We start from the raw sequence: 10,398 nt of genomic DNA, 5'->3' as shown, positions 1-10,398 counted from the left end.
CCTGAAGAGAGGGCGCATATCACTGAGCTGAAGGGGGGGGGATGGTATTGGCCGGACATTCCCGGCCAGCAGGGGTCCCTGCCCCAGCGCGCCCCACTCCCTTTTGGGGCGGCTCGTGCACAGTGTAGCTCCGGGCCACCCGCCCCCAGCTTCGGAGGCTCACGTGCCGCCCTTGTCTTTTGCAAACTTTATTTTCATAGGTTAAGAAGAGTTTTGTACAGAAAATTAAAAATGAAATTATTTATAATCTAGGTTTTGTTCCTTTGGGGGGGAAGGTGTGCGGGTCAGCCGAAGGGACATGGCCACCGGAGGGCGTCCTTTGAGCGGCCCCTTTCCCCAGGCAAAGGCTTCCCAACCCCCACTTGCCCTAAGGGACAGAGTTTACCCCCATCGGGGGTCGGTGGGTGGGGAGGGGGATGGTTGTATGACAGTGAGCTGCGCTTGTCCCGCTTGTCACACACACACACCTGGGGGCTTAGTGGTACACACACACACACACCTGGGGGCTTAGTGGTCTCATCTTCCAGATTCTGTCCCCATCAGGACCCATGGTGACACCTACGACAGCCTTTATGATGGAAAAAGCTACAACCAGTGTCTGGGGGGGCCATCTTGCCTCCCCAGCCCCACTCCCCCCACCCCGGCTCCCCACCTAAAGCCTGGCCCCCTTGCCCAGGGGACCTGCTCAGAAGCCACGGGCTGCAGACTTCCAAAACAATCGTTGTATCTTTATTGACTTTTTTTTTTTCTGAATGCAATGACTGTTTTTTACTCTTAAGGAAAATAAACATCTTTTAGAAACAGCTCGATACACACAATCTTCAGTGTGAAGCAATATACTAATAAGAACACTAGTCGTCTTAACATTTACAGTCTTCATATATATTATATATATGTATATGTATACATATATATACACTATATAACGAGGCCAGGTATAATACACACGTTTACCATTTTACAGTCATGTACAGGAAGTCGCTAGGGCGGCCCCAGGTCGGGGGCTGCGTCAGGCCTATTGAAGCGTGGACAGAGCTGAGGACACGGACGGACAGGCGGACGGACTGGCCCAGGGCCGGTGGTGGCTGCGTGGGGGAAGGGGCATTGTGGTCGCCCCCTCCCGGCAAGGGCCCGTTTGGGGTTCTGTCCTGCGGGGCGCACGACGCACGGCGGCGACACACGGGAGAAGCGAGCATGTTCCCAACATATATACATTCTATGTAACATATATATAGAGGGCGCGCAGGTTTTGTACACGAGGCAAGCGCTGCCCCTGCTCCCGCGCCGCGTGGGCGCCGCGGCTCCTGGAGGTGGGACGGTCCCGCGGGCCCCCCAGAGGTGCGCTCCTGGGCTGGGCTCCCGGGGTGGGGTGGAGGGGCTGGAAGGGAGCGAACGGAAGCAGCCAGGGGGGGTCCCCAGGCCCGCCCACACCCGGGGAGCCCGCATCCTGCCCCGAGTCTGCCCCAACCACCCGGAAAGTTCTGGCCAGGGCGCGCGGCCGCTCGTCCCGAAGGATTTGTCCCCCAGCCTCCCCGCCGTTGTCGCCCCTTCGGCTGCCCTCGCCTCACGCACGCAGTCACGAGCCGCGCTCTGCCTCTTCCGGGGCCCCTGGGGTCCCCCTCCAAAGAGCGCCCAGCTGTGCGCCCCCACCGACTGGGACGGCGGCCACGTCGAGTCAGAACCGTCGGGGAGAAGCCGTCTCCCCCAGCCGTCGGGGCGCGGGGCCCCCAAGGAGTCCGGCCGCTCCGCGGGCGCCCCCTCTCCGATGCCGGCCCCCCGCGGGGGGAGCACGGGCGGGCGAGAACGCCCCGTGCCGTCCGGTTCCCGGGAGCCGGCGGCTCCGGAACCGGCTTTTGGAGGTTTCCAGCCCGGGGCGGCGCGGCTCGGTCCCAGGCGGCGGGACCCCCCGCCATCCGGAGCCCGGAGCGGGCAGCAGCGCAAAGGCCCGGGGGCCGCGCGGGCGGCTCCTCTCCGTGCGCGGCGGGCGGCTCCAGCGCTTCTCCCGCCGAGGGGCGGATTACAACGGCAGCCTCTGCAAGAGAAGGCGGCGCAGTGACGAGCCCCGCGCCTCCCAGGACCCGCCCCGCGGGGGGGGGCTCGACCGCGGAGCTCCGCCCCCAGCCCCTTCCCGGGAGCTCGCCGAGGGGGGTCTCCCGCTGTGGCCTTTCTCCAGTGAACACCCTCTCCTTCCCGTGACTCGCCTCCTAATGTACCCTTGCCCTTACCTTGCCCCCCCCCCCCCCCCGGGCACTCCCCCCCCACCCGCTCGGGGGCCGGGAGGTCACTTACCTTATGCTTGGGACATTTCAAAGAAAAGTTCTCTTCGATGAATACGCAACCTGTGACCAAAGAGAAGTTTCTGTGGTTAGGACAGGTCCCCAGGGGACCCCTCTGCGGGTGGGGGTGGGGCACAAGCCGGCTGCAGGGGCCCTGTCCAGGGCAGAGAGGAGGTGCATCCAGCACCCACGTAGACCGCGGCACGTGGGCGAGCTCCTCGCAAACAATCAAATCCTGCTTCAAACCCTGCGGCGTCCCAGCTCCTCCGTGGTCTGTGACGCTGGCCGCCAGGCCTGGCCCCTCCGTCCTCCCCCAGGCTGGAACGGGACCCCTGGCCCTCCCGTTTCCTACTGTCGCGGCTCCTTGGCGCCTGCTCCTCCCCCACGGGCGCCTCCCTAGCCCCGCTCTCTCCCCTCTCCCGCTCTACCTGGGCGGGGGTCACACTCTCACTGTTATAAAATGCTGGTCAAGATATCAAGCACAAGAAATAAAATATAAAAGTCATAAAACCCAGAAAAAAACACCACAAAGGACCAAGCTACGGCTCGCTGGCTGGCTGGCTCTTCTCCCCGGGAAGGCGCGCTCCAGGGGGTCTCGAGCGTGTCTGCCGCGGGCAGGGGGCTGGTCCCGGCTCTGGACTGCAGTGTCCAGCTGTGCGGCCACCTCTCTGAGCCTCCGTCTCCACGGCTGTAAAATGGGCGCGAGGCCGCCCCCTGCCTGTCTGCTCCATGGGCAGGGGGGTCTAGACCACCCGCAGGTGCTCAGGACACTGGGGGCGTCTTGCTCCCAGAGTGGGTGGGGTCTCCGGGCTGAGTGGGGGAGGCCCGCCTGAGCAAGGGGCAGGGGGTCTCAGGCCTGAGCCACCCCCTGCAGGTGTCTGAGTGTCCAGCGGCCCTGCCCGGGAGCAGAGGAGCCGGCCTTGACGAGCGGGGCGTGCCACGGCCGGGGGAGGGGTGGGGGAGCCCTGACCACCATTCACTCCCCTCCCAGGCTCACCCCCGCCCCATCCCACGCTGCGCTGCCCGCTGTTCCGAGCAGACCCAGAGCCAGCCGTGGGCGGGGGTGGGGAGAGCCCACGGGACCGCCGCCCCCTACCGTGGGCCCCTGTCCTGGTGACGGCGGGCAGTAGGCAGTGCCAGGGGAGGGGGCGGCGGACACGCCTGCAGCCCCCAGAGCCAGGCGGGGACGGCCCCGCACCCCGGAGGCCATCTCTCCCTTGCGCCAGCCAGCCCTGCCTCGGACCTGAAAGCCGCTGCCCACCCACCAGGTTGAGCCTCTGGAGTGGGGCCAACCGTGGGCACCAGCCCCGTCCCCTCCCTTCGCTCAGACAAGCCGGGCCCGGTTCTGGGACGTTCCGCAAGGATGCACAGCACCCCTCTTGGGCCCCGTGGGCACTCGCGGCGGGGGCTCTGGTCCACTGAAAGCTAAGGGCAGGAGGTGGCACTTCCTCAGGGAGCCCCCCGCCTCCCCGTGGCTGCCCTAATTCGGGTGGGTGCTACGAGAGGCCCAGAACCCCAAGGCCTCCTCAGACCCCTCCCATCGCCCGCACCCCTCTTGGCTGAGGACGCCATTTTCCAGAGAGGGCTAAAGCCCCCGCCTCCCTCGCCTCTTGCCCGCACTCCAGAGTCCATCATTCCTTCCCTGAACACAGCTCTGATCGTGCACAGCCTCGGGCCCCTCCCGGCTCAGCCCCAGAGGCTCTACGCCCCGTGAGCGGGGAATCCGCAAGATTTTCATCTGAAACAAAAGTTCTGTCCCACCCCTACCCAGCAGCTGCCCGCCTCCCCCGAGCCATCTTTCGGGGCCTGGCTCAAACGTCACCTCCTCCCCGAAGTCTTCCATGCTTGCCGCCCAGCTTAGGCAGGCTGACTATGCCCCACAGCACACGCTCTCTCGCTCCTTGTCTGGTACCCGTAACTCTGGGCAAGAATCCTGCCTCTCCTGCCCGGCCTCCTCAACCGTGAGCCCCCTCTGGGTGGCTGGGCAAGACCGGGAGAGCGGAAGGCGCCTCGGATGGGGAGCAGACGAGCCAAGGGGTCACGCCCCGGTCTTGTCCACGTTGTGCCGTGCGACCTCAGGTCGGGCAACCATTCAACCATTGCAGTGACGAGGCCGGAGACAGCAGGTGTCTCACTCGGGCTTGGCGCGCCCAGGTGCTAACTTAATCACTGCAGCAGGAGGCGCGCAAGGCGGGGTGACCATTCTTAGGTCTGAGCCCGTGTACCTGGAGAAGCGGCAGAGGCCCCATGAGAACCCGGTGCCCCCTGCTCATGGGTGGGGGCGGAGTCAGAGAGACCCCCCGCTCCCCGGCTCCAGCGAGCCCCACCCACTTCCTGTTCCAAACAACTCCTCGGGGAGGAGCGCTCATCGTTGTCCCTGTTCCGCGGACGGGAAATGGAGTGCCCAGGCCGCACAGCACGGACACCACCGAGGTTTGAATCCGCGCCCCCCACAGAACACTCATCTTCAGGCTCGAAATTCCACCAGCGATCTGGGATCAGGAGCAGGGAAAGCCTGCCCGCTTTCACCACCGCTACCACACACTGCTGTGGGAGTTCCCGCCAGACCAATCAGGCAGGGATAGGAAGGAGAAGGCACCCACACTGGACAGGAGAAGGAAAACTCTTTGCAGATGACAAGATCCCACATACAGAATTTCCCAAAGACTCTACAAGAAGGCTACAGGAGCTAATAAATGAATTCAGCCAAGCTGCAGGATAAACACACAACATTCATTTGTATTTCCTGACACCAGCAATGAAATTAAGAAAGTAATTCAGTTTACAAGAGCACCCAAAAGAACACAAAGTTTAACCAAGGAGACTCGTACACCGAAAACTAGAGAACATTGCTGAAAGAAATCAGAGAAGACATAAATGAAAGACACCCCACATTCATGGATCGGAAAACCTGATATTGCTACGTTGTCGAAACTACCCAAAGTGTTCTACAGGTGCAATGCCATCCTAATCAAAATCCCAATGGCCTTGATTTGCAGACGTGGGAAAGCTAATCCTCAAACTCAAAGGGAATTGTAAGAAGTCCCCAATAGCCAGAACAACCTTGAGAAGGAAGAACAAAGCTGGAGGGCTCACACTTCATGACTTTGAAACTTACTACAAAACTATAGGAATCAAAACAGTGTGGCAGGGGCACAGTGACAGACATACAGACCAGTGGGACAGATGCAGGGTTCAGCAATGAACCCATGCATCTACAGACACTTGACTCCATTCACTGGAGCAAGAAGAGTGTCTTTAACAAGTGGTACTGAGGCAACTAAAATCCACATGCAAAATAATTCACCTGGCCCCCATACCACATACAAGGGGCATTGATGACCTAAATATGAGAGCTGGAAGAAAACACAGGCATAAATACTTATGACTTTGGATTTAGCCATGAATTCTTAGAGATAACACCCAAAGCACAAGCAACAAAATATAAATCAGACTCCAAAAGTATTTAAATACTTTTGTACATCAAAGGACATTATGAAGAGAGTGAAAAGACAACCTCAGAATGGGAGAAAATTGCTGGAAATCATACATTTGATAAAGGTCTTGTACTGAAGACATATGAAAGAACTCATACAACTCAGCAACAAAAAGACAAAGAACACAATTTTTAAAATGGCAAAAGGACTTGCACAGACATTTCTCCAAAGAAACACACAAATGGATGGTAAGCGTATAATAAAAAGATGCGCAACATCATTAGCCATTAGGGAAATTCAAATTAAAACCACAAAGGGGGATGTCACTGCATACCCACCAGGGTGGCTATAATTTCAAAAAAAAAAAAAAAGAAAAGAAAAAAGGAAAATAACAAGTGTTGGCAAAGGCTGGGATCTCAAGCCTCAGAAAGGAAGGGATATTAGGGCTGGGCCTTCAAAGGAGGAACAGGAGTTTGCTGGGCAGAGAAAAGGGGAAAGGACACCCTTAGACAACAAAATCACAAAAGAGGTAGGAGAAGAAGAGGTTCAAAACAAAAACCGAGGTCAAATTGTCTCCAGTTGGCTGCAGGGAACAGGCGTGGAAGGATTTCAGCAGGGCAGTGGGGCCTGAAGCCGGGACCAGGCTCTCGTCTCAGTTTCCATCCAGGCGAGGAAACTTCGACTCAGAGACCTCCTTGGGATGACAGCGCCTCTAAGTCCTCTGCGTATTACAACGGATGCCTCTGCACCCATCAGAGCGGGCGCTCCTCAGGCACTGGGCTGGGGCCTGCCTTATTTCCAAGTCCCTGGCGTGGCCCAGCGTGGCCCAGCCAAAGAGAAGGAGGCGATGAAGAGTGGCCGGGCAGGAGAGGAGCAGAGCCCAGGGGCCCCCAGGGGTCCCCCAGGGCCGGGGGAGGAGCTGTGCCCGGGCCCCCGCCGCCCCCGCGGGCTCTTACCGGCTTCGCTGGCACACGGGTAATGGTAGGTGTGGACGCAGCCTTTGTGGCAGCACCCGATGGTGGCCCCGGCTTCCTGGCAGCTGGAGCACGTCTGGTGGGGAGAGAGGGAAGGCAGGTGAGGGTCCGGCCACCTGGCGGCTAAGCCCCGGGGCCTCGGTCCGCCACGGACTTGGGTTCAAGCCCCGGCTCTGCAGGTCGGTGCTGCGTGACCTTGGAGGAGCGACGTGTGCTCCGTGCCTCAGTTCCTCCTCCGTAAACCGCGGACGGCCCCCTCCCTCGTGGGAGGGTGGGCCAGGCCACTGCGCCCGGCTCACGGCCAGGACCCGCCGTCGCTCGCCACGGGCGCAGGCCCTGTGCGTCGTCACCCAACAGCCCTCGTGGTGGGTGCTCACGGCCCCGCCGCGTGGGTGGTGGGTGGAGGCTCCCCTCCAGCACGGGTCTTGCGTCTGAGAGGGCGCAGCCGCCCCCTGGGCCCCCGGGTGCGGGAGCTCACGGGGTGTGGGAGCCACCGTGCCCGGCTGCCTGGCGAGGACGTGCCCAGCACCCGAGGGCGATGCCAGGCGGGGCCCCGAGGTATAGAGCGGCCGGTCCCGGAGACCAGACTCGCAGCCCCCCTCGAACTGGACGGGGTCAGCCACTTCCCTCCCGGCTCCTGAGCAGCTAAATGACCGCCTGCCGGGCCTCTGGCTGGTCCCCACGACAGCTTCTACCCGGCTGACTGGTAAGAGAACTGGAGCTCAGAGAGGGTGAGTGAGCGGCTGAAGGGCACACAGGCCCCGGGAGGGCCCATCAGAAAAGGGAAGCCCGGAACCAAAGGCCCCTCCTGCACGTTCCAGGCTCCTCCAGATGGGCAGTTTCCCTCTGCTCAGGACGGGCACCTCCTGGCCTCCCACCCAGAAGAGGCCCGAGGGCCTCCCAGCCTTTAAAGGAAACAGGGGGCTCCTCCACTTCCCCCCACTTTGCCCGCCCCCCAACTCGCTAGTGGGTCTTGAAGGGCTGCTCCAAGGTGAGGAAGTGGGGGTACCAGAGACGGGGGACCCAGCTCCTGCCTCCAGCCAGCGGCCGACCGTGTGCAGCACACGAGCCTGAGGCCAGACTCCTGACCGCAGAGCCCCCCCCCCCAGGCGGCACCCGGGAGGAGAGGGGGGTGCAGGCGCTGGGGGAAGGGCAGCCCCGAGGCGGGCGCAGCAGGACACAGAGAGAGCAGGTTTCGGGGTGGGTGGGTGGGGTTTCCCCAGGGAGAAGGCTGGGGAGGGCGCGGCACGGCTGGCCCGGGGGCCTGCGCTCTTCTCTCCTTCCCGGCGGCAAAGCAGAAGCCCAAGAACCAGCAGATCTGGTGGGGGCCTCCCGAGCCCCCCTGTATGCCAGGTAGGTTCCAGAAGCCCCTGCTAGCTGGGTTTGGCTTTTACAGGCGAGTTTAGAGAGGGCAAGCGGCTGGCCTGACACCACACAGCCAGGACTCGCCAGAACTGGAATCAGACTCCAAGCGCCCACCAAGCTCTGGGGACAGGGGCAGCTGGGCACCGCCCAAGTGGGTGGGGAGGTGGACTGCGTGTCGACCTGAGGTCTCCTCTGGCAGGCGGGGGAGGCGGGAGCTCTGAGAAGCCCCCCGACCCTTGCCATCGCTCCCAGCCTGGGGCCAGGAGAGCAGAGACCCGTGGGGACACGCCCGGCTCCTCCAGGCGGAGGTGGAGCTACAGGGACTCCGGCCAGGGGGCGGGGGGCTCTAGATGGCACCCAAACGGCCGTGGGCCACGCCTCCTGTCCTGTCCCCAGCTGACACGCGTCCACACCGGGGACTGCCGGGTGGTCTCTGAAACCCGGCCCACTGGATGGGCCGGGCCAGCGCCAGCAGCTGTGTGGCGCAGGGAGAAGTTTCCGCCACTCTCGGCGCCACTCAGCTCCCAGCGCGGCCACAGCCGACTCCCGCGCGGGTGGGTGCCAGGCACCCCGCACCTCGGGAACGGGCTTGGCCTCCCACCGGCCCTCTCCCCTCCACCCAGTCTAGTGCCAGGCCCCGGGGGCTCACCCTGCCCCCCTCCACCCCCACCTGCCACCTGGCAGACGGGCAACTCAAGCCTCGCCTGCCGGCGGCCACAACGCCAGAGCCACCGGGGCCAAAGAGGGTGCGGACGGGGCCTGGGGGGGGCAGGAGGGAGGATCGGGATGGAGGGGGGGGTGCTAGTCCAATGGCGGGGGCAGGCAGCCTGGTAGGTGAGCCGAGGCGGCCACAGGGAGGTGCAGATGTGGCGAGAGGTGCCAGCAGCGGGAGAAGGGAGGGGGGCAGCCGGCCGGGGTGGAGGACAGAGAGCCCCGACTGTTGTTTCATGTCAGGAGAGACCCTTCTTTCTTTAGAAGGGGCTGGGCAGGAGCCAGGGAAGGGAGAGAGCAAGGCAAGAGGGCGGAAGAGGGTGCTGCAGAGGGCGGAGGGGCGCGGGCTGCACCTGCAGGCAGGGCCCCCGGGGGAGAGCAGGTCCCTGTCTGGGCCGCGACGTCCCGGGGTGGCTGACCGCCGGCTCCCGCAGAAGGGCCATTTCGCTGGACGACGATGCCACGGCAGGGCCGTAGGACTGAGGTGGTTGCGGGGAGGACCTGGGAGGGAGCAGGCAGCTGGGGCGGGGGTGGCGGGGCCTGCAGGGCGGGCCAGGACAGCAGGGGGCCTGGGGGGCCTGGTGGGGGGACGGATCTTCATTCAGGACCCAGCCAGGGGCGGGGTGGCGGCAGGGCGGAGGGCTGTGCTCCTGGCCGGGTCACCGAATTCCCAGAAGCACGCAGCGGGACATCCGGTGCCCAGGAGGGACTGCCAGCCAGCCCCGGCTCTGCCCAGCGTGGCCACCGCGCCCATCGGCGCCCAGCTCTGGAAGCCGGGACCAGCGTCCAGCAGGGGCCGGCTGGATGAACGAATGAAGGAACGAGTGAGTGGAGAGGCAGGGTGGGCTGCCCTGTGCTGCGGCGCCGCGAGCGTTGGTTTCCCAGCTGCCCGGGGCCCCGGGGGGCGGGCACGGGGCCGCAGGCGGGCCCCTGGGGGCCGTGCGAGGGCCTGGGCTTTGGGCTCGCCTCCTAGCTGTGCGGACGGCTGAGGCGGGGGTCAGCAAAGCCCCGGCCCCTCCCAGCCCTCCCTGGGCTGCTGCGGGCCTCTCGGAGGGGACCCTAACTCCCTGCAGCGGGAACAGCTGGTTTTATCAGTTCTCCTGCCACCCTGAGCCCTTGGGGGTATCGACAGCAGGTAACCACAGCCGCTTCGTCCACGCCAGGCACCACGGCACGAGCTTGGCAGGCCCTCACTCGCCCTCTGTGGCGGGCCCCAGCGCCCCCACTTTGGAGATGCGGAAGCAGAGGCACAGGGAGGGTAAGTGACCTGCCTGGAGTCACACAGCAATCAAAGGGGCCGAGCTGGGGTTTAGAACCCAGGACATCAGCTCCGGTCCCTGCTCCGTGGACAGAGATCCCTGACGGGGCATTCTCAGCGCCAGGGGAAGTTTCTGGGCTGGAGGTCATGCCTCAAGCCCCGGCTCTGCTGTACAGATGAAGGTACCCGGTGTGTGGGGGGACAACTTTTGAGGGCCGACCCCGGGCTGCCTTGAGGTTCAATCCTGGGCGGGCCTCGTGCCAGGCTCTGAGCTGATGATGTGGGAAGGGGACACCAGGTGGGCTCTGGGCAGGGGTGGAGCCGGCAGGCGCCAGGTGCGTATGCAAATAGGCTCCGGGCTGGGCTGGAGTGGGTGG

At 63.4% G+C, this 10,398-nt stretch overlaps 1 protein-coding gene across 1 annotated transcript in view; it reads right to left on the bottom strand.

The window, feature by feature from the left end:
- Nucleotides 1-172: 172 nt before the first annotated feature.
- Nucleotides 173-10,398, bottom strand: part of RAI1 (retinoic acid induced 1) — a 110,423-nt gene continuing 100,197 nt past the window's right edge. Inside the window, 3 exon segments of the mRNA XM_058283335.2 lie at nt 173-2,032; nt 2,290-2,339; nt 6,670-6,763. Of these exon segments, the coding sequence (XP_058139318.1) occupies nt 2,018-2,032; nt 2,290-2,339; nt 6,670-6,763 (159 nt within the window). The 3' untranslated portion in view covers nt 173-2,017.

Source organism: Dasypus novemcinctus, chromosome 21 (genome assembly GCF_030445035.2).
Source record: "Dasypus novemcinctus isolate mDasNov1 chromosome 21, mDasNov1.1.hap2, whole genome shotgun sequence".
Lineage (NCBI taxonomy): Eukaryota > Metazoa > Chordata > Mammalia > Cingulata > Dasypodidae > Dasypus > Dasypus novemcinctus.
Note: the sequence above shows the minus strand (reverse complement) of the source record. Positions and strands in the feature narration are given on the sequence as shown.